This window comes from Ammodytes marinus (genome assembly GCF_949987685.1).
Source record: "Ammodytes marinus genome assembly, chromosome: 16".
Taxonomy (NCBI): Eukaryota; Metazoa; Chordata; class Actinopteri; order Uranoscopiformes; family Ammodytidae; genus Ammodytes; species Ammodytes marinus.
In genome coordinates, this window is record NC_137220.1 from 283,436 (window position 1) to 308,316 (window position 24,881).

At 42.4% G+C, this 24,881-nt stretch overlaps 2 protein-coding genes across 2 annotated transcripts in view; both read right to left on the reverse strand.

Moving 5' to 3' along the window:
- Nucleotides 1–16,567, reverse strand: part of LOC307263292 (globoside alpha-1,3-N-acetylgalactosaminyltransferase 1-like) — a 37,766-nt gene extending 21,199 nt beyond the window's left edge. The window contains exons 1-2 of the mRNA XM_080044419.1: nucleotides 16,476–16,567; nucleotides 15,273–15,366 (exon numbers count right to left, since the gene is read on the reverse strand). The gene's annotated coding sequence lies outside the window, so the exon portion shown is untranslated. The remainder of the gene's footprint in view (nucleotides 1–15,272; nucleotides 15,367–16,475) is intronic.
- On the reverse strand, nucleotides 644–12,955 carry LOC307262929 (globoside alpha-1,3-N-acetylgalactosaminyltransferase 1-like; the record flags this gene model as incomplete). The annotated part of the gene is made up of 9 exons (XM_080043952.1): nucleotides 644–1,014; nucleotides 1,533–1,626; nucleotides 3,121–3,246; nucleotides 3,772–3,964; nucleotides 4,104–4,253; nucleotides 4,329–4,461; nucleotides 5,431–5,565; nucleotides 12,623–12,655; nucleotides 12,894–12,955. 9 exons carry the CDS (start codon nucleotides 12,953–12,955, stop codon nucleotides 873–875), a joined length of 1,068 nt encoding a protein of 355 aa, XP_079900078.1. The 3' UTR covers nucleotides 644–872.
- Nucleotides 16,568–24,881: the final 8,314 nt, after the last annotated feature.

Genomic DNA, 24,881 nt, shown 5'->3' on the forward strand with positions numbered 1-24,881 from the left:
CATGGTTGTTGTGTCCTTGGGCAAGACACTTCACCCACCTTGCCTGGTGTGAATGTGTATGACTGCTGTATGTTTGAGGTGGTGGTCTGAGGGGCCATTGGCGCGGAATGGCAGCCACGCTTCCGTCAGTCTGCCCCAGGGCAGCTGTGGCTACTATCGTAGTTTAACACCACCGGTATGACTGTGTGTGAATGAATGGAACCTGGAACCCTGTAAAGAGCTTTGAGTGCCTTGAAAAGCGCTAGATAAATCCAATCCATTATTATTATTATTATTATTATTATTATTATTACTGATCCAGTTTCAGCATTAATGTTGTATTAACTATTCCAGGACACGTTTCTTCCTTCTTCCTCAACCATTCCTAATGTGTCTCCCCACACACACTGTCAGAGCTTAATCTCAAAGGACAACACACACCCACCACTTCACCATTATGCCCTGTGTGTGTGTGTGTGTGTGTGTGTGTGTGTGTGTGTGTGTGTGTGTGCTTGCATGTGCGTGTGTGTTTTAGACCAAGCATTATTTTTACTTTTCATTAAATAAAACAGTGATTTGTTCCTTTATCATTCTTAAATAAACCATGAAATTGTTTGGACAAAATGATACTAAGGTCAATGAATTCACACTGAATGCATTTTGGTATTTTTTTTATTCACTCGGCCCTGAACAGAAATCCCTGAGAAGAACTTTAACTATAAGTTTAGTTCATGATTACTTTAAAGTGTCTGAAGGAACTTTAGAACGTTAGTAGGCCGTTTCGAACACAGCCATAGTTCCCCAACAATTCTGGTTAGGCCTGGTTAGGCCTGCTTTATCCTGGTTTAGCCTGGTTTAGCCTGGCCTGCTTTAGCCTGGCCTGGTTTGGTTGGTCAGACATTGGGGCGGATGGCGGCGTAGTTCTTTGCGACTCCAGAGAATCTGACGATGTGAATCTCGGGGTTTTTCTCTTTGAAGTCTTGCCACAAGTATTCAGGAGACAGCACCTTACTGGGCTTATTCACCCACATGTACCTGCACACACACACACACACACACACACACACACACACACACACACACACACACACACACACACACACACACACACACACACACACACACACACACACACACACACACACACACACACACACACACAGAGAACAGACATCAGACAATACAACCACAGTTAAAGGTAGAGTCAGTGATTCTGGAGAACGCTTGTTGTCAAAATACATTTTAACCAATCAGGGGCTGCCTTCCACTAACAGACAGACAGTGGGGAGGGTCCGGTTCTCTCATTCTCTTCCACTAGATCGCATTACATTAATCACTTTCTATGGGAGACACAGACACAAAGACAAAGACACAAAGACACAGACACAAAGACAGACACACACAAAGACACAGACACAAAGACAGACACACACAAAGACACAGACACAAAGACACAGACACAAAGACAGACACACACACAAAGACAGACACACACAAAGACACAGACACAAAGACAGACACACACACACACAAACACACACACACACACACACCTGTTCAGGTGACTCTCTTCTTGCCAAGCCGCCTCCACCTTCTCCTCTGCGTCGGCCTCAAAGTTGGATCGGCAGGTTTTGGCCAAACGCTGAACTGATGTTAAAAAAGATTTGATTTGATTTATAAGCACAATAAAAACAACAAGAATAACATCGGTAACCCAAATAAAACATACAGCTCTGGAAACATTCAGAGACCACTCCAAATGTCCAGCGTCTCTCGTTTTACTATCTATAGGCATCTGTTTGAGTAGAATGAACATTTTGGTTTTATTCTATAAACTACTGACAACATTTCTACCAAATTCCCCCAAAAATATTGTCATTTAGAGCATTTCCATGAAGTAATGTAGAGATGAAGATTGAAGAACAATCCAGACTGGTCTATATATACATACGTACAAAGGAAATATTTAAAAATAAACTAATTCTGCAGGTGACATTGTTTTAATCACAGATTTCTTTCTTTAATTGTAAAAAAAACTATTAAATTCACAAAGTTATATAGAGGTTAGAAAAGTTAAGTTAGGTTTCTTTATTACTTTATTAGTCAATGGTTACATTGAAATTCATCTTTCCTTAACACAGGGTCAGCCATAGTACAGACAGACAGACAGACAGACAGACAGACACACTCCAGAGGGGGTCCTCACATAGGGTCAGCCATAGTACAGACATACAGACAGACAGACAGACAGACAGACAGACACACTCCAGAGGGGGTCCTCACACAGGGTCAGCCATGGTACAGACACACAGACAGACAGACAGACAGACAGACAGACAGACACACTCCAGAGGGGGTCCTCACACAGGGTCAGCCATAGTTTGGGGTTAAGTGTCTTGCTCAAGGACACAATGGTAGAGATGGTGGGCACCATATATGTAATAGCAGCCACCACTTTCCAGTGCCAGGGATCCAACCAGAGACCTAATGGTTACTGGGAGGAACCAGAGACCTCATGGTTACTGGGAGGAGGAACCAGAGACCTCATTGTTACTGGGAGGAACCAGAGACCTCATGGTTACAGGGAGGAGGAACCAGAGACCTCATAGTTACTGGGAGGAACCAGAGACCTCATGGTTACTGGAAGGAACCAGATACCTCATGGTTTCTGGGAGGAACCAGAGACCTCATGGTTACTGGGAGGAGGAACCAGAGACCTCATGGTTACTGGGAGGAACCAGCGACCTCATGGTTACTGGGAGGAGGAACCAGAGACCTCATGGTTACTGGGAGGAGGAACCAGAGACCTCATGGTTACTGGGAGGAGGAACCAGAGACCTCATGGTTACTGGGAGGAGGAACCAGAGACCTCATGGTTACTGGGAGGAACCAGAGACCTCATGGCTACTGGGAGGAGGAACCAGAGATCCCATGGTTACTGGGAGGAACCAGATACATCATGGTGACTGGGAGGAACCAGAGACCTCATGGTGACTGGTAGTATGTCCTAGAGAACTCTAGGACATACTACCAGTCCAGAGAGTCAGAAACAGACAGACAGACAGACAGACAGACAGACAGACAGACAGACAGACAGACAGACAGACAGACAGACAGACAGACAGACAGACAGATATATACCTTCCCTCAGTGTCCCTCCGAAGGCTCCCCCACAGTAGTAGAAGTCTCCCTCCCCCGGCCCGATGTACGCTCTGGACTCTGGTCTGCGCTCGTACGGGAACTTGCTCCGGTCGTCTCTGTAGTAACCTGCAGACACACAGAAACATGTGATAAAAACATGATGAAAAAGGGGCACAGTGGTTACAGCCCCCCCTCACATTTGACATTTCACACAATATTTTGACGCAAAAAAGGGTCATTTTGTCTATCAAATAATGAGCTAATATCTACCCACCCCACCCCTACCCATCCCAGCCTGACTGTCTACTGTATTGAAGTGTTTGTCCAAAGAAGGATTACAGAAGGAGCAGTATTTTCTGATGTATACAATGGAAGAAGGCTGTAACCAACCAGAGGATTGTACTGTCAGTCATTTCACTTCTGCCTGTTATTGCCGAATAACGCGTTGATATGAGATCGCAAGCGTTCGAAGTTCACGGGAGCGGCAGTTCCACGGGAGTGCGCCCGCTTGTCGTGCCGCCTGACAGAATGCCGCGCCTTCTCTCTGCCCGCTCGCCTCTCCATTGAGAATACATTGCCAGGGGCGACAAACGCGTTCCGTCTGAAACGCCCGCAATGTGTTAATATGAGATGAGGCTGTTGTGTACTGACCTGGGTGCACCACAGCCACCAGTCCTCCCAGTGACTCCGTTCCCCAGCGACCGTGGAACTTAGAGTCCACGTCCAGGCAGAAGATGAAGTCATGTTCCTGGAGCTTCTCCTCCACCAGCGTCTGGATGAACTCCATCCTACGCGCTGAGATCTGCTGCCAACGGTCTGAACTGGGCACCGCACGCACCGTCAGCTGGGGAGACACGGATAGGTGAGAAGAACTGACATGACATTAATTATTGTGAGTGAGTGAGTGAGTGAGTGAGTGAGTGAGTGAGTGAGTGAGTGAGTGAGTGAGTGAGTGAGTGAGAAACACATGCAGGTGTCCTTGCCTCTGCAAGGGACTGGCAGCTGTTTGAAGACCTTGAGCAACAACTGAAGTTCCTACAAAGTGACCACCACCTTGAGACCAGACATTGTTCTCCTGTCCCAATCCACCAAGCTCGTGCTTCTGTTGGAGCTCCCAGTCCGTTGGGAAGAAGCTTGGAAGAGGTTAGGAAGCTAACCAAGGACCAGGGACCTGGTTAGCAGTTTACAGCTGGATGGAGAGCGTGTACCTGTCTGCCGGGGGCCATCTTGACTGAGGGCACGTCCTCCGGCCGGTCGGTGAAGACGTACATGTGAACGCTGAAACCAACGAAGAAGTGCTGCTCTGCTGTCTCCAGGAAGTCCTTCAGGAACATGGTGTATCTGTTCAGAGGTCAGAGGTCAAGCCACAATCATTAGCTGTGTTGGGAAAGCCTACTAACGTCCTACTAGCGTCCTACTCATACTAAAAGCCCTACTAACGTCTTACTAACGTCCTACTCATACTAAAAGCCCTACTAACGTCCTACTAACGTCCTACTCATACTAAAAGCCCTACTAACGTTCTACTAACGTCCCACTCATACTAAAAGCCCTACTAACGTCCTACTCATACTAACGTCTTACTAACGTCCCACTCATACTAAAAGCCCTACTAACGTCCTACTCATACTAAAAGCCCTACTAACGTCCTACTAGCGTCCTACTCATACTAAACAGCCTACTAACGTCCTACTCATACTAAAAGCCCTACTAACGTCCTACTAGCGTCCTACTCATACTAACGTCCTACTAACGTCCTACTAGCGTCCTACTCATACTAAACAGCCTACTAACGTCCTACTCATACTAAAAGCCCTACTAACGTCCTACTCATACTAACGTCCTACTAGCGTCCTACTCATACTAAAAGCCCTACTAACGTCCTACTCATACTAAAAGCCCTACCAACATCCTACTCATGCTAACCTCCTACTCATACTAAAAGCCCTACTAATGTTCTACTCATACTAAAAGCCCTTCACGTCCAACTCTGATTGGAAGGCAGCCCCTGATTGGTTCATGTAGTCATCAATCTAGCCTCCAGTCAGACCGGACCCTCCCCACTGTCTGTCTGTTAGTGGAAGGCAGCCCCTGATTGGTTCATGTAGTCATCAATCTAGCCTCCAGTCAGACCCTCCCCACTTTCTGTCTGTTAGTGGAAGGCAGCCCCTGATTGGTTAAGGGATGAACATTAGGTCAGAACGCAGGCCCTGATTGGCTGGAGCATTCTTTTGACCAGGCTCCTCCCCACGGAGATTGAAGGAGTGAGCGAGTGAGTGAGTGAGTGAGTGAGTGAGTCTTTCTTCTTACTTGCCCACAGCGAACACAGTGGCTGACACACTGATGTTCTGTAGTTTGAAGACGCTGTCCAGCAGCAGAGGCTCAAAGGTTCCCTCCCACACCACCGGGGCCAGCCAGGGAGACAGGGAGACGACATCAGTACGGCTAGACAGACAGACAGGCAGGGGGACAGACAGACAGGCAGGGAGACAACATCAGTACGGCTAGACAGACAGACAGGCAGGGGGACAGACAGACAGGCAGGGAGACGACATCAGTACGGCTAGACAGACAGACAGGCAGGGAGAGAGACAGGGAGACAACATCAGTGCGGCTAAACAGACACACAGGCAGGGAGAGAGACAGGGAGATGACATCAGTACGGCTAGACAGACAGACAGGGGGACAGGGAGACTGGGAGACGACATCAGTACGGCTAGACAGACAGACAGGGGGACAGACAGACAGACAGGGGGAGAGACAGACAGACAGTGAGAGAGACAGACAGGGAGAGAGAGACAGACAGGGGGACAGACAGATAGACAGGTAGAGAGAGAGACAGACAGGCAGTGGGACAGGGAGAGAGACAGGGAGAGACAGAAAGACAGGCAGGCAGGGAGAGAGACAGACAGACAGAGAGACAGACAGACAGTGGGAGAGACAGACGGACAGGGAGAGAGAGAGACAGACAGACAGTCAGGGGGAGAGACAGACAGACAGACCGACACAACTTCAGTACGGCTAGGATTACACAGACACACTGACTTAATGACAGTTCAAGCACTATTTCTTCAGTTCCCGTAGTGTGGATGAATAATAATCACGTTACTCAGTATTAACATTTGAAGTCAAATACAGTAGAGCAGTGATACTCACCCCTTGGTGATGCTTGGCTGTTTATACTGCAGACTGAAACACACAGTCACACAGACAGACAGGGAGAGAGACAGACAGACAAACACACAGTCACACAGACAGGCAGGGAGAGAGACAGACAGACAGACAGACTATGCGTTAACAAACACCGTCTCTTGAAGAGTGTCTATATGCTATTATTAAATGCCTTGCTCCTAAAGGTGTATTCAGTGATTCAAGGCAAGGCAAGTTTATTTATATAGAACAATTCAGACACAAGGACATTCAAAGTGCTTTACAGGGGCAAGATTAAAATACATAATACAAATAATACATTTAAAAGCGAATGAATAGAAGTAGAACATTTAAATTAAATTAAAATTACAGGTTAGAATGGAAACAGAAAAGTCTTTCCAGAGATTCTAAAAGCTGCTTCTCAAGAGAATACTTGTTTCAAAATCTATTTCCGTCAGAAATCAGTGAATATCTCATCATGATCTACCACCTGTCTGTCTGTCTGTCTGTCTGTCTGTCTGTCTGTCTGTACTGTTTAAAAACTCTTGAAAAATAGGTAAAAAAAGATACACAATTCAAGGTGTATTTCACTTGTAATAAGTCAACATGGAACAATTGACTTCACTTGGTAAGATGTGGAATTTGTATGAACGTTTATTCATACAGGTAAATCCCATTGAGACCATTCATCTATAGGGTTAGGGTTATACAGGTGAATCCCATTGAGACCGGAGACTCTTTATCAAGGGAGACCTGTTCCCATTCCCACGTTACCATTCACACACATTCATACACTGATAGCAGCAGCAGCTACCACGCAGGGTGCAAGCTAACTATCTGGAGACATATAAGGTTCAGTGTCTCTTTGCCCAGGGACACTTGGACATGTGGCGGGGAGACGGGGGATCCAACCACTGACCCTGTAACCCAGTGGACGACCTCGCTACACACTGAGCTACAGACGCCCCAGACAGACAGACAGACAGACAGACAGACAGACAGACAGACAGACAGACAGACAGACAGACAGACAGACAGACAGACAGTAACCCAGTGGACGACCACCCTACACACTTCACCACAGATGCCCCAAAATAAGAATCAATATTTAAGCCTTTCATAAAGCCCTGGTCTGATGTACTCACTGGTCAGGAGACTCCAGGTGGGACAACTCGTTCTTCATTTGTTTATGAGATCTGTGGAAACAATTACAGTCAATCCCTGCGTTCCGAATCTCATACTTTCTACTATATAGTATGTAGAAAAAAGATTTAGGATGTCCTGATTATTGTGGCCAGATTTAGGATGGTTAGAAGTACCCGGATGTTCTACTTCATCCAGCCAAGATTGTTAGTGTTTGAAAACTGCATCATATTTGGGCGATTCTGACCCACAATCCAGTGTGCACGTGAAGTGACGTCACATCGACGAAGCCTCCATATGAAAACACACACACACACAAAAGAGGAAAAAAGGCAGGCTGCATATGCTAGGACAGTGCTTCTCAAATGGTGGGCCGCACCCCCCCTGACAACTCACTGCGCCCCTTGGGGGTTGTCAGGGGGGGGCGCGGGCTGCCTTGATTTCCAACTGACCAAAAAAAAAATATTTTTTTTAAGTGCTAGCAAGCGCGATGAGTGCTTATGTATGATCATATCCGCGCGAAAGGCCGCGATTTGCAGTAAATACATGTCTGCATGTGTCTACCAAGTGTCTCTGTAGGCTATTTAAAAATAAATCAAGCAAGTAGACTAATAATAACATTAATTAATTATTGGTTATCGCATCACAGAAGGCCTATTGGCCTATACTAATAAAAAAACAACACCTTAACTATGTTTACAGTTTAAAATGTTTTGAATGAAATGCAAACCTCAGTGAATCATTTGCTCGTGTTTCTCTGTCCTGAGATTCACACAGACTGAGCAGTCTTGTTTAAATGTTACAAATTTAGCTAATAAACTGAACTTCGAATTTTTTTGCTGCAGAAGTTCTCAGCTGGTTATCTCATCACAGAAGGCCCATTGGCCTATAATAATAATAAAAAAATTAGGGCTGTCAAGCGATTCAAAATATTAATCTAATTAATTACAGGCTCTGTGATTAATCGCATACTTATATAACACTTTTATACCTGTTTATAAACAGCTGTATAGGCTACCGTCTCTCTCTCACACAAAGGAGGAAAAAAAGACAGGCATATGCTTGGAAGAGTGAGAGGGAGCGGGTGTCCGTTTGAAGGAGATGATCGCAGCTAGCAAACAAAAGTGAGACACAGAGGAAGATTGAGAGATACTGTTTTGAACCTATTGTTAATTAGGCACCCACTAAATCAATAATGCACAGACACTGCGGAGAATAACATAAGACGTATTCCTACCTTCATGCTTATTTGCCCGGAGCTTCCCATAAAACATCCCTCTCTATGCTTCTTTCTTTACTCTTTAATCCCGTGCGGGCCGTGTCAGCAAGCTACAGGTGCAGCTCCGCTATCGCCTCACCTCTTCTGCACCGGGTCAAAGGGCATTATAGAAGTGCGATTAATCTGCGTTCATTTTTTTAATCGCGTTAATTTTTCTGTGATTAATTAATTTAAATTAATGCGTTAATTTGACAGCCCTAAAAAAAAACACCACCTTAACTATGTTTACAGTTTAAAATGTTTTTGAATGAAATGCAAACCTCAGTGAATCATTTGCTCTTGTTTCTCTGTCCTGAGATTCACACAGACTGAGCAGTCTTGTTTAAATGTTTCACATTGAGCTAATAAACTGAACTTTGACAGAAAATAATTGAGAACCACTGTGCTAGGAAGAGTGACGGGGGAAGGGTCCGTTTATACGGGAGACGAGGGTCAGGGTTAGGGTTAGGCTATCAAACAAAAGTGAGATGGGAGATTGAGAGATACTGAGAGTTTTGAACCTACATTGTTAATTCACCCACTAAATCAATAATGCACAGACACTGCGGAGAATAACATAAGATAACTTCAAGGTTCCTTTTGTCTCTCTTCGCCCCACAGGGAGGAGGGTGTGAAAGACCGGCTAATCTGCATCTACACATACATGCACTCACAGACACACACACACACACACACACACACACACACACACACACACACACACACACACACACACACACAGGGACAATAGGAGAGCAGATCAGACCAATAGGGCGTCATATGGAAGGTGACCTGTGTACACTGCAGGCAGACAATGCATACCTGCCAGGCAACTCCCTGGAAACATGAAGCCTGTTATGTGGCACCCTGTCTGATTGATGACAGAAACGGTTTTGAGGAGTGGCACAAGAAAACGAAGACAAGAGCTTTTGGACTCTTCTTGTACAAATGTACATAGTTCAAATGAATGGGAGAAATGGATGATACAGTGTAGGGTGAAAGTTTGTGAACCCCTTGAACCTTTTGGAATTTTATTTATTTTGACCATTATTAATTAATTTTTATCAATACTAGTATTTTATATATGAAATAACAGATGTTTGTTTATCAATTCAAACATTTTCTTTTCCAGAAATCAATTGTTAAACAGATAAAACAAATAATTTGACAACTGTTGTATGTGCAAAAGTTTGTGAACCCTGAGCTGCATTGCTTAAATGGAGCAGGTAAACACAATCAGATGGGCCAAATTGAGTCATGAAATTGACCAATGTAGTGAGAGATCTTTAGGGAAGAAATTGGGCGCCACTAGATAAAACAAAGATAAAACCAGGTCAGTTTAGGCTCACCAAACTGAACCCATACAGGTCAGACATGCTAAAAGGGAAACAAATCTCAGAGGATCTCAGGAATAGAGTTTTGATGTTGCACATTTGTCTGGGGACAGCTATAAATTCATATAAAAAAAATTGAGCTCCAACTGATGTATGGGAATATGTAAGTGCATGTATATATATATATATATATATATATATATATATATATATATATATATATATATATATATATATACATACATATATATATATATATATATACATACATATATATATATATATATACATATATATATATATATATATATATACATATATATATATATATATGTATATATTACTTTTTGATGACTAGACGCCTGTAAATTTGACTGACAATTTTTGTTTTATCTGTAATTCACGTTTACTGTAATACTATTATTTTTATTTAATGTTTTATGCATTTATTTAGATTTGTTTATTTATTTATTTCAAGCTATTTTATTTGCCACTATTATTATTACCGTTATTATTTTATTTTCATGGTTCCCCCTAGGTTCTATGACTAAGACAAAGTCACCTGTTCACATATACTATAGCGATTGTATGAACCAAAAAAAGTTAAAAAAAAATGTATATAGTTGTATAGTAGTTATGTTTTCAACATAAATTATAGGGTTAATTTAATTTCAATGTTCATTGCCAGACTCCCAAGAAAGAAGCTTTCAAAAAACTTCTTTATGAAGGTTTGTGTTACACATGGGAAAAATAGTATTTTTTGGAAATCTGTTGTTACGTTTATTGTGTGATTTTGGGTCAAATATGATCATTTAATATGTAAAAAAGAAAGAAATAACTATCAGGTCCTATATGTGAGGGTGTGCAGAACAGAAATATACTAAACATTGGCATGATGAACATTTCTTAATGTAGTTTAGTAAGGATCATTCAAAAGTAGGGGAGAACGGGGGAATCTGAGGCATCGGGTAATGTGAGCCACCCCCTGTATCTAGGCAACGGAAAACATTTGTGTTCATGTGAGATATATGTTTTCAAGCCCCTCTCATTTCCCCATGGCCCTGAAAGAGAGGACCTCATGGTAATAATAATGATAATAATGGATTGGATTTATATAGCGCTTTTCAAGGCACTCAAAGCTCTTTACAGGGTTCCAGGTTCCATTCATTCACACACAGTCATACTGGTGGTGGTAAACTACCATAGTAGCCACAGCTGCCCTGGGGCCGACTGACGGAAGCGTGGCTGCCATTCAGTGCCTACGGCCCCTCCGACCACCACAGCAGTCATACACATTCACACGAGGCAAGGTGGGTGAAGTGTCTTGCCCAAGGACACAACAACCATGACACAGGTGGCAGTGCGGGGATCGAACCGCCAACCCTTGGATCTTCTCATCTTTCCCTGTAACCTTCAGGGCTGGAATGTAGAGTAGGCCTAGTTGTAGAGTATGACAGGCTGATGTTATAATCCAGTTGGGTCTTCTCCTGTGTTCTGGGTCCCAGGCTATTCTCGCTGGTTCTGATTTTCCTATGCTTTGACCCCCAGACACTAGCTGGCTCTAAGGGTCCTGTGTTCTGACCCCCAGACTGTGTTCTAATCTAACTGGTTCTATCTTTCATTTGAATCTTATTAAAACCTTTTGAATTATAATATGTTATATTTGATTTTGTTCAGAGTTACTTTCAAGTGTTTAGAAAATTAGCTTTGCTTAATTGACCAAACCCCATCATTCTTTTACTAGTCCGACATTAGTTCTGGAATGTGTGGCTAGCTAGCTTTCAGGATTCTTACTGTTACAATATGTGTTGTTATGGTAGTTTCAGAGTGGAAAAAGTAAGTGGATCAGTTTACCCCACAGCTGGGGTAAAGTGAGACACATGACAACTTTGTTTAAAACAATCATATTTTCACTGCCCTTTGTCTTGAATAAATTCTGCTAATGCCCATTTCTAGGAAACATCCTGAATTAATGGGGCATGTGTAAATTTGAGTGATAAATCATTTTAGCTCGCTTAGAGGGGAGCAAATGTAAAAAGTGGCTCAGATTACCCCGTTCTCCCCTATGCAAAAACGGCTAAAATAGCCCCGGGCCTCAGAGGGTTAAGTTAATGGTGGCGTCCCTATAACTTTAGTAAATTATTAATGTATTGTTATTTTAAGATTAATTTCTAATAGCAAAATGAATCCGAATGAGCCGTAACCACTACACACTGAAGTTTGTCTGTTCTGAGCTACTGTACAAACATGGCGGTGCAACAGGTCACAGATAGAAGAGGTTAGTCTACACTAATTAAAACACACTGATGAATATCGTATCCCATCTCTACCAACTCTGTTCTGACACATGAAAACAAACACTACACACTGCACCTTGTATTGTTGTGGGTCTATCAGTATATTCAAATTACATTTAGTGTGCGTGTGTGTGTGTGTGTGTGTGTGTGTGTGTGTGTGTGTGTGTGTGTGTGTGTGTGTGTGTGTGTGTGTGTGTGTGTGTGTGTGTGTGTGTGTGTGTGTGTGTGTGTGTGTGTGTGTGTGTGTGTGTGTGTGTGTGTGTGTGTGTGTGTGTGTGTGTGTGTGTGTGTGTGTGTGTGTGTGTGTGTGTGTGTGTTACCTGCAGTTCTGGGTGTTGTAGTTGTACGTCAATCTGTAAATTCAAACACAAACATAATCAATGATTAATAACTGACCTCTAGTCACTCACACACACACACACAAGCACCCACACACACACACACACACACACGCACACACACACACGCACACACACACACACACACGCACACACACACACAAGCACCCACACACACACACACACACAAGCACCCACGCACACACACACACACACACACAAACACACACACACACACATTATAGTTACTCACAGCAGCAGGACCATTGCTGACAGCAGAGTCACAGTCACAGTTCTACCAGGAAACAACGCCATGTTCAAACCTGCAGAGAGGACAGTTTAAGATACACATTCTGTCTGTCTGTCTGTCTGTCTGTCTGTCTGTCTGTCTGTCTGCCTGTCTGCCTGTCTGTCTGTCTGTCTGTCTGTCTGTCTGTCTGTCTGTCTGTCTGTCTGTCTGCCTGTCTGTCTGTCTCTGTCTGTCTCTGGAACAGTTTAACTAAGGCCCTGTTTTCCACCTGGGGTTATCCAATTTAGTATAATTTCATATGACCAAGTCAGCATGTAATTATTGAAAATAATGGGTTTTGTGTTGACTACACATTATTTTATTGAAGGTGAACTGACCATGTGGTTATTATAAGACTTAATGGAACATTTAGTCATTAAATGGCCCTTGAAGGTCCTGCATTTAAATCTGACACATCCTTTCTTTATACTTGTTATGTTTCCACGATAAAAGCAGCTCAGCCAGAATGATTCAAGGTGTTCAGAAATGCCCTGCAGGTTTCACTGATGACGTGACCTCAGACTACAATCAACCTTAATGCAAAAAAAAGCCATAAAAATTGTAAATCATGCTAACTATTATGCATCAACAAATCCTCTTTTCATTAAACTCCACGCCTTGAAATTAGAAGATCTAGCTGTCCTCAGAACGGCAGTTGTAATGTACAAGGCACATCACAGAGCACTCCCGCACTGCATCCAGGAGCTGTTTGGGGCTAGAGAGGTTCATTACAAATTAAGAGGTTCACAGCCCGAGGAGAACTACATTCGGACAAACTGTTCTGTCAGTCAAAGGAACTAAATATTGGAATACTCTCCCACTCACAATAAGAGACTCACAACATGATTCAACCTTCAAAACACCTCAAACAGTGGATAAAAGAAAACCAAGTCTGTGACCACCTCTAAACTCTTTTATTTTCTTGTGTTATTTGTGCCTTTGTATATGTATTCATTTTTTAACCTGTATTTCTCTGCTTGCCAGGGACAACAGATGGAATCTAGCATTTTTGCTAAAATCTGGCATTTTTACAGCTGTAAATGTTACAGCTGTTCATGAATATGCACTGTCCCTAATAAATAAACAAACAAACAAACATATGTTTAAAAGTACAAGGGCAAGAAGAAACACCAAAAGCAGGTGCATTTCCGTTAAAGGTATCAACCTATGGAACCAATTAGACTACGAACTAAAAACGTGCAGCTCTACTAAAAAATTTAAAAAAAAATTCAAAGCCAAGATAATAGAAAAATATAAAACATTACTATGACATCAATACTAGGAGCAATACCAATATTGCTGCTGTGAATCTGACAGCTGTGTACATGCTTTTTTTATGTATGGAGGAAATGTGTATATATACTTATATTTTTAATTTTAATTCATCCCTTTTATTTTATTTTTATTTTAATTTTTTGTTGCTTCCTTTTGTTTATTTGTTGTTGTTTTTCTTTTCTTCTTCTTCTTTTTTTTATCAATAACTCTAAACGTAATAATACTAACAAACTAAAATCAAACTAACTGTGGAAATCAATTCAATGAAATGTATTGCACTTGCATATAGAGGGAGTCCCCAGTAAAATGTTGATATATATTTATATGGTAACAGTGTGCACTATGTAATATGGAATAGAATGTATGGAAAGTATATAGTAATGTATAAGTATAATCAAACTATAACTGTGCAGTTCATTATAATAACTTAACTACAACTAAACTATAAGTTGTATTGTTTTATATTTTTAGGCTATTGCTTTTTTTTTTTTTGCTTTTTTTCAAATATTATATTGTATTATACTATAGTATATTATATTGCATTGTATTGTATTATATTATAGTATAGTATATTGTGTTGAATTGTATTATATTGCATTGATTGTATTATGTTTGTTATGTTGTATTGTGTTATGTTATGTTATATTTTATTTTTGTGATACATTGTATATTTTATAGCAGTATGTAAAGAGGGTAGGCATAATAAGCCTCGGCTTCGTCCTATACCCTTTTTCGGCCATTGATGCTTTTAAGGAAAGTTGTTTATCTTCTTTGTGTTGTGTCTTGTGGTCATGGACCGAAAATAAAAACATTTACTACTACTACTACCTGCTGTTGATTCTACTGAACAAACTAACAATACTACATGGGAAACTTTATAAACGCATTGTTCTTTAACTCGGATTTAAACTCTACAGCAAATTTCAAACAGATATAAAGAAACAGCCAATCAGCATCAAGAAACATTTCTACCGTCCAGTTAAACAGCGACACAGCACAATGTGATCAAAGTGATCCTGATGATCAGACATTATATATATCAACAGGTTTCTGTGGGAGGATTCTCACCTGCTGAGCTGACTTCAGGTCGACTTACAGACACTTTCCAGCTTCATGTGGAGGAAACACAGAGAAGATGCTGCTCATTCCATCCTGCTCAGTCCTGGTGTTATACCACAATTAAAGTTTAATATCAAACACGGAAGCAGGTGTGGCTAATCTCGTAGTTTACCACCACCGGTATGACTGCCAGGAACCCTGTAAAGCGTCTCTGAGTGCCTCGGCAATAAAGCGCTATAAAACCTATCAATTAAACTGCAGTTTTCTCTGGAAAGTCCCGACTCTTTAATTTCACTTCTCTGATTGTATCAAGCCTGGACTGTTTTTGACGAATGCTTACACACATGTTTGACCCACTGTGTCAAAACACACAGGCAGAATAGGACAAAGCACATGGAGATAAACTTCCAACTTATACGTAGGGATGGGAATTGTTAAGAATTTAACGATTCCGATTCCGGTTCCGATTCTGCTTATCGATCCGATTCCTTATCGATTCTCTAATCGATTCTCATTGGGTGAGAGAATAAGTACAAATTAGTTTGTTTGTATTAACTCTCTTTAATATCTGATCAGAGGTGTGTCTAGTCTGTGCCTTGAAAGATTATCAAGAGTAGGCTACTTGAGGATTAGGAAAATGTCAATTTTCACATTAATTGGTCCAAACAAAAAAATAAATGTTATGCTTTTAAGCCCAAATGCCATTATGTGCCCTAAAAACTAAAAACACAGACTGAAAACAGGAAGGAAGAGCTTGTGCCTTTTGGAATATTAACAGTGCTGATTGGCATAATAAATAAATATAAACAAGTCTTTTGAAAAGATAAGACCAACTATCAACTTTGGCAAATTAACCATTTTTATGCAGAACAATCATCATGTTTGCCCTCTCAGGAAGGATACGAGATATTTAATTTATGTTCAGTGTTATTATATGATGATGGCGCCCTTACTCTGAAAGGGCAACGTGATGATGTCACTACGTTCACGTGAAGGAACCCTTTCCTTATAGGTCCGTGGAAAAAACGCATTGTTCTTTAACTCGGATTTAAACTCTACAGCAAATTTCAAACAGATATAAAGAAACAGCCAATCAGCATCAAGAAACATTTCTACCGTCCAGTTAAACAGTGACACAGCACAATGTGATCAAAGTGATCCTGATGATCAGACATTATATATATCAACAGATTTCTGTGGGAGGATTCTCACCTGCTGAGCTGACTTCAGGTCGACTTACAGACACTTTCCAGCTTCATGTGGAGGAAACAGAGAGAAGACGCTGCTCATTCCATCCTGCTCAGTCCTGTCTAAGTGTGATCTGAGGACGCTGTCACACCCTCATACCTTCACTGTCAAGTTCAAAAACCAGTTCAACAAGTGAAGTGTGTTTTCAGTCTGTCCCCGCCTCCTCTCCTTCTATTGTTGATCTGTCACATCATCCAAGGCATTAACTGTGGTGTTTGATATACGCACTTTAAAACTCAGTATTCTTCCAATCTTCAGTGATTTATTTTTTAATAAAGGGATTCCAAAAATGAGTAAAACAGTTTTCAAAATAACAGTTAAACTCTTAACTAAACAGGATGCTTGAGGTGCTGGAAAACAAACATTTAAATGAGAGTGCTGAAAGTGATGTGTTTCCACAGTGTCTGGTTGTGACATACTGACACCGGCTGCCATTCTCCACGGAATTCGCAGGCGGCCCAAAACACGCCCCATCTAATCATTCAAATAATTTGATCAACAATTAATACACTTATTCAACTTAAAGAATAGGATGGCTGTAAAAGTCCCTGGGTATAAGTGATATGTTTATAATATAAGTTTAACATTGAATCTGATGATTTCAGAGGTGTGTGTGTGTGTGTGTGTGTGTGTGTGTGTGTGTGTGTGTGTGTGTGTGTGTGTGTGTGTGTGTGTGTGTGTGTGTGTGTGTGTGTGTGTGTGTGTGTGTGTGTTGCAGTAAAATAATCAATTATAAAAAAAAACCTTGTCAGTTTGTAGAACGTTTAACTGACATCACATTATAAAGTAAATATAGCTCTACCAGAAAGTGACTTTTAACACTGTTTTTACCCACTTTCAAGGACACACTTTTAAAACCTGACTGGTTTTAACAACATATTTTATCCAAATACGGGCTGAAGTCCTCTCGGACGTGGATTTTAACCTCCTTTCAAACAACATGGCTGTCCTCAGCTGACACTGACAGCGTGGGAAAAGAAACCCCGACACCAGCACTATCACACTCACGGACTTTAACGTGGTCGGTTCTTATTGAAATTGGTTTTATCCGCGCTGCAAAGATCTTAACAAAATATCAAGCCACTGGCGACGATCTTTTAACCGGACAAACTGCTGCAAGCGCTGCGGGCCTGGTAGCTAAACCGGCCCAGTCAACAGAGACCAGCAATGGCACTTACCTCTCCATCTACTCCCTGCGATGGCTGTTTTCGGCTGAGCCAGAAAGTCGCCGAACTTGAGGGACGAGTCTCTCGCCTCTACCAGATTGGAGAGGACGAGCGGATCCTCGACACAATGTTAGAACAAGCACAAGCGCAGTGTTCCAGCACCACGGCGGCTGCAGCAGGTGAGGCTGCTGGAGACCTCGATGACACGGTGCCGTGGACCAACACCACCCAGCCCCCGACTGGAGACCAGTGGACCCAACTGGGAGCAAAACCTAAGGCTCTCCTGTGTTCCACCCGGGGGAAACACAGCAGTAAACCGGGGAGTCATCGGGGGAAACACAGCAGTAAACCGGGGAGACCATCGCCCCCGTGTAGGCCTACACCTGCAGCTCAGGATCTATGCCTCTCCAACCAGTTCATCGTGCTGGGTGAACAGGAGTTTCCTCCACTCGATGGATCAATGCAACGGGCCCCAGAACACAGGCTGTCTGCTCCCCCGACCCGCACCAATGACACGGCTGGCTCCATGCCAGCGGCTCGGCCCTCTACTCTCCGGAAGGCTGTGTCAGTAACGTTCACTCCTCGGCCAAATCCTCCTACAGTCGGTTCATCTGCTCGCCAGGCTTCGAGCACCCTGGCTTCTCCTCCCACCAGCAGGACCTCCACCCGACCCGTCCCAGCAGCCACCGCCAACAGAGAGTCGCAGCCTGACCGGAGCCTTCGGCAGCGTCCAGCTGACAGCGGCGCCGGCCCTCGTCCCCTTCCCACGACGCTCCATCATCAGGCATGTGAAAACACAATCCTCCACAACAGTGTGCCTTCCCAGTGCGACTGTCAATGATGTTGCTGATGAAATCCGCGGCGTTTTGGAGGCCCAGCCCTCTGTGAACACCGTGGTGGTTCACGTTGGAACCAATGATGCCCAAAGGCAGCAGGCTGAAATTTTAAAGCAGGATTTTTTCCGGCTTTTTGGCATTCTAAAGCAGGCCAGAGTGAGAGTCCCCACCCTCGGCCGCGGAATGGGGCGTTTCACAAGACTGCTGAGCCTACACACCTGGCTGTCCGCAACCTGCCTTGAGCACGGGGCAGTTTTCATTGATAATTTGAATCTTTTTTGGGAACGCAGGGACTCCTTTAAACAGGATGGCCTCCACCTTAATTTCAGGGGATCGCGACTTCTCATCTTCATCAACCTGCTCACTGGATGCGATCCCTACTGCCTTTTTTAAAGATGTTTTAGACAGCTTTCTAGATGATGTACTAGATATAGTTAATTGCTCTCTGGAATCAGGTATTTTTCCAGAGTCACTTAAAACAGCTTCAGTCATGCCATTACTGAAGAAAAATAATCTTGATCCTTCTGTGCTAAACAATTACAGACCTATATCAAACCTGCCTTTTTTGGGAAAGATTTTAGAGAAAGTTGTCTTAAAGCAATTAACTGTATTTTTACATGAGAACAATGTTCATGATAAATGTCAGTCCGGTTTCAGGAAAGGCCACAGCACCGAAACTGCGCTCATTAAAGTAGTTAATGACCTGAGAGAGAACATGGATCATAAAAACATTTCTGTCCTCATACTCCTTGATCTGTCAGCCGCATTTGATCGATCACAACATATTCCTAAAACGCCTTAATAACTGTATCGGCCTTTCAGACACAGTCCTCTCATGGTTCCACACGTATCCCACGGGCAGAAGTTATTTTATCACGCTTGCTGACCAAGTCTCGGACACACATGAAATATTCTCCGGTGTTCCTCAGGGTTCCATTCTTGGACCGTTATTGTTTTCATTGTATATGGTGCCTCTTGGCAAACTCATCTGTGATCACGGAATCAACTATCGTTTCTATGCTGACGATACTCAGTTGTATTTATCTGTAGCCTGATCTGTATCAGACAATCCCAATTCTCTTACTTCCCTCACAAATTGTCCGTCCACAATCAAACAGTGGATGAGTGAAAACTTTCTTAAATGAAATGAGGACAAAACTGATATTCTTATCATTGGTACCGAGGTGCAAAGAAAAACAATTTTAAGAAAATTGGGAAGTCTGACTGTACAAAACAAGAATACTGTAACAAGTCTGGGTGTCATTATTGATTCACAGTTGGATTTTAAATCACATATCAACAATACTGTCAACATTGCATTTTTTCACCTAAGGAACATTGCTAGAGTCAGACCTTACCTTTCCTTGGAAGATGCAAAAAAATTGATGCATGCATTTGTATTTTTGCGTCTGGACTACTGCAATGCACAGGGGCTCAGGGGCACTTTACACGACAACACGAAACGGTGCATACGCGAAAATATTTTTGCGGGTGCACTATATCATTTACATGAAAACAGCAAACGCAGGCATGAAACCGCAAGTTTTTGAGATCTACTCCCAGGGAGGATTTTTTGGAAAACACAACGGTTTTGGTTTCTTGTAAACACCGAAACCATTTTCCCTGGTAACGCTGACGTCACGGCTCCACTTCACGTATGCGTAGTCTATAACATTTGCTGTCAAAATACCCACACGCGAGTTATAAAGTTAGAAGACAACATAACATGCACGGTGTCTCCGCGGCACCATCACTGTGATCAGCGGAGAGTGTCGCGCAGGGCTCAAATATAACACTCGCCAATTTAGTCTAAGCAATTAGTAAGTTATTGAGACCACCGGCCACTTTTTCTGGGGAAAGATTTGTGCTCTGCCGGTTTTTCTAGCAAAATAAACATGTGTAGCTTCTATATGCCAGGGACACGGCTCTCTCTACATTAAAAAACACTATCCATAGTTCAGCGCGCAGCGGTTAAGTTACTGTTCAACAAAAGAAGCATTAAGGCTACGGCTTCACAGTAAAAGCATTTCACTGGACACAAGTGAGTTGACTTTTATTTTGAAGTACTCCTCACAGGAAGGTATCCGCTCACGAAGCCCCTTCACTATCAGCATGTTTTCTGTTTTCACGAGTTCAATGCGGTGAAATAAGAGGACAGAAACCTTGACATTTACAATACTTATAACCCCAAACTTACACCAACCGCTTTATGAACGTTAGTAAGGTTTTATGCATCAAATTGTACCGGAAGAGCTATCTACTAGGCTGTGTCACCGCTGACTATTGGCTTGGCATGGCTGCTACACTGCTACTACAGCGATTTCGGCCCGTTTCCTCTGAAAACATGTGTACGAGTGAAGATGTCAGATAAATTGTGTCTGAACAGGGTTTTTTTTTTAAACCAAAAACGGGAAAACTGTCTCGTTTTCCCCATGTAAACTAGGGACCCTCAGACTAATTAAACCAAACTTAAGCCATATCCATGACAGTGACTTAAACGTCCCAGTTTAACTAGTCCACATTAAGGCTCCTGGCTTAATCTGGCCCTGTCTGTGAAACCAGCCCAACATGTTGTACAGTAGCAGAGAGAAGGAGCTCAGGCGCCCCCTACTGGTTCAATATGGTGTTTGTTTGATTTTGCTCTGACACAAACTCTGAGACTTTATGCTGTGTTTGTAAAACTCTGAATAACAATAACCTCTAAACCTCCAACAGAACCATCAAAACTTGAAACTTTTCTCAGAAAAATATTGAAAGTCTGAAAACGTGTTTTTTCATCAAATCAGTTTCCCACAAACTATCATCAGAATAAGCACAAGAAGCAACAACTTCACGCTGACAATATGAATCATGTTTGTACTGTTTTAATCTCCTGATCACTGTCAGTAAATATGTAACAATAATGTGTTAGGAAACTGGTTCTGTAGTTAGAGCTGAGCAGAATAAAAACCAGCTGCTGGAGCTGAAACGCCCCTTAGTGGTTCAGCCACGTCATCACACGATGATCCCTCAGATAACACACAGCAACACTGCAGCTGTCCGGCTCAGATAACACACAGCAACACTGCAGCTGTCCGGCTTATATTATATAACAACTGGACTAACATCAGAAATGTTTGTTTTCCTCATGAGGTGACTGTTTCCCTAGTATGAAAACAATCATAACAGCAATAAATTAGCAAAAAGAAATGCTTATAACAGTCATAATGCAGAGAAATGCATTTCCTGCTGAAATACTAGTGAATGCTGAAAAAGCTTAAACTGGATAGCTGAGTATGAGGATTTTAAATAGTTTGGAAAGTTCTCATTAGCATTAAAAGGAGTTGAAAAGTTGAATACACCTAGGTTATAGTTATAGTTATAGTTATATAGTTAACTAGTTAACTAGTTCTAGTTCTAGTTATAGGCCTATATTTATATAGTTATATAGTTAAATAGTTCTAGTTCTAGTTCTAGTTCTAGGCCTATAGTTATATAGCTATATAGAACTAGTTCTAGTTATAGGCCTATAGTTAACTAGTTCTAGTTCTAGTTATAGGCCTATAGTTATAGCTATATAGTTAAATAGTTATAGTTCTAGTTAAAGGGGAGAGTATCCCTTCAACTGTATTAAAGGCACTACGAGTAAGATGGCACGTTGGCGTCCCCTTTGGACAAAAGCGGTAGTATTTTTACGACGCCCGCTGTCGCAAATGCTCGTGCCAGGCGCGTGAGCGTGGACTGAGAAGGGCGCAATATAGTGCATGTTCGTGTGTTGAAAGTGTGAGGACTCTTTTCGGCTCCGTGAGAGTGGTTTTGACACTGCATCAACTAATGCCAGTCAGTACACACACCTGCTTGCAATGAGTTGATTCAGCAGCGTCACCTAACTACTCTCTCTCTCACGGAGCTGTGTCCTCACAGAAAGCGAATGAATGAGAGACGGCAGTTAGTAGACTATGGATCACGATGAGGTAATGTGTTTGTGTTGTTGATGTAAATAATGACTATTTCAGATAATGGTTATCTGATGATGGTGAAGCAAAGCAAACTTTGTGTTAGTACCAACCGCTCATTCATTTAGCAGTCTAGTTTCGCTCTCGTGAAATTGTATACACGTTGCTTGGCAACGTCCTCCCGCCCGCCTATCACTCACTCTCCCTTTTCGCTTTTCTTCATTGCATTCTCTTTTTTTTCTTTGATGGTTCAGCCCCGTTATCAGTCATTTATGACGACAAATAACTCTCAAACAAGGCTCCCGCTCCCCTTCCCTCACCTGGAGGGATAGGCTTCTCAAATCGCGTAACTGCGCCACACTGAAATCTGCAACCAATACGGATATGTGACCATAGAGCCTGCACGAGCGAACCGAAAATCGGACTGGGTGTGCGACCAGACCAAAAGCAGTAATAAAAACTATATAAAAACGTCTTTCTTTGCACTGATGGTCTCGTTTGCTGTTAAAGGTAATTTATGATTATCAGAGGAAACATGAGGTTGTTTAAAAGATATTTAAATGTTACTCGTATCCGCTTTAATGCCTTTCTTTTGTCCTAACCAACTGTAACACTGCTGCAATTGGAAACTGTCAATCAAATCCCCTGAGCCAATGGGATGCAGTCAGCAGCCAACAGACATCCGCCCACTTTCCCCAGGTGAACCTAATCAGCTGATCAAGGATTCAGGCAAAAGGCAGCAGGACAGTCATTAAAAAACCAGTCAAGGAGAACTGTTGAAGGATAAACGACAGACAGACCTTTACTGAGACTGCAAGCCCCTGAGAGCTGATGTGCCCCTGAGGAGGAATCTTTCTATACTGAACACTGGTGAGACCTCCACAATGGGAAACCTGATCAAAATGCTGCTCCCAAGTTGAGCAGACTTGTGATTATCTGACCTGTTTGCTTCAACAGGTGAGGCCCTGGAGCAGAGATGATGGTGAGCTAAAGGAGCAGAAAAGACTAAAACACTTCCCTCAAAAGGCCTCAAGCCTGGCTGCCTGGTGTGGTAGGAGTGTCCCCTTCTGCTCACACAACACATCAACTATCTGCAGTACATGATGTGTTAGGTGCATTGATTTATGTTTATTTTGATTGATATATGAATAGAACTGGGAATGTTTATTTAATTGTATGGAGGAAAAGGTGCCTGTAAGACTAACTGTGAGCCTTAAGAGATATATGAATTGAAGGCCTATTTTATTTTGTGGAATTTTAAGTTAAAGTGTTTTTGTTATTAGTTTAAGTGAAGTGGGGGGGGGGGGGTGCGTCCTGCATGGCCCCAGTAGAAAGTACGACTGAAATATATCCGTGGCTGCACTCGAAACATTGCACTCGACACTGACACACCTCAAAGTGACAACATTAAAGCGGCAACGAGTAACTCTTAAATATATTTTGAACAGCCTCATGTTTCCTCTGATAATCATAAATTACCTTTAACAGCAAACGAGACCATCAGTGCAAAGAAAGACGTTTTTAAATAGTTTGTATTACTGCTTTTGATCTGGTCGTACACCCAGTCCGATTTTCGGTTCGCTCGTGCATGCTCTATGGTCACATATTCGTATTGGTCGCAGATTTCAGTGTTTTCGCAACAACGCGATTTGAGAAGCCTATCCCTCCAGGTGAGGGAAGGGGAGCGGGAGCCTTGTTTGAGACAATTATTTGTCGTCATAATGACTGATAACGGGGCTGAACCATCAAAGAAAAAAAAGAAAATGCAATTAAGAAAAGCTAAAAGGGAGAGTGATATAGGCTACGGGCGGGACGAAGGCGTTACCAAGTGTAACCCTAGGGTACACAATTTTACTTTAACTGAGATGTTTGTAAATAATATGTTATCAAAGAAATCAAACTGTAACAGAGTACTGGGCTAATAGGTAGGTTGGTCTCGTGGAGCTGGTGGAGGATTAAAGACACGACACAGATATTTGGTAACCGGTTTTGTATTTCAAATAAACAAAGAATAATCACTTGACTCAATCAAGGAAATATAAACAAACATAAATAAAAATGAGGCCTTCAATTCAATTATCTTAGATGTTCACACTTGTTATGGGCACACTTTACTCCATACATTTAGATCCACAGTTCCCAGTTCTACTCAAACATTGATTAGACTAAACATAAAACAATGCATCCCACACACTTCATTCACTGCAGGTTAGATGTGTTTGTGGGTGCAGAATGTTCAAGGAAGTCAGGGTTTGTTTGGGCAGGGGAAATCCTACCACACTCCAGGCAGCCAGGCTTGAAGCCTGCCTTTTTAGGGAATTGTACTCGAGTTTGTTCTTCTCCTTTAGCTCGCCATCATCTCGCTCCGGCAATAGGGCCTGACCTGTTTAGGTAAACAGGTAAGATTACAAGTCTGCTCAATTTGGGAGCAGC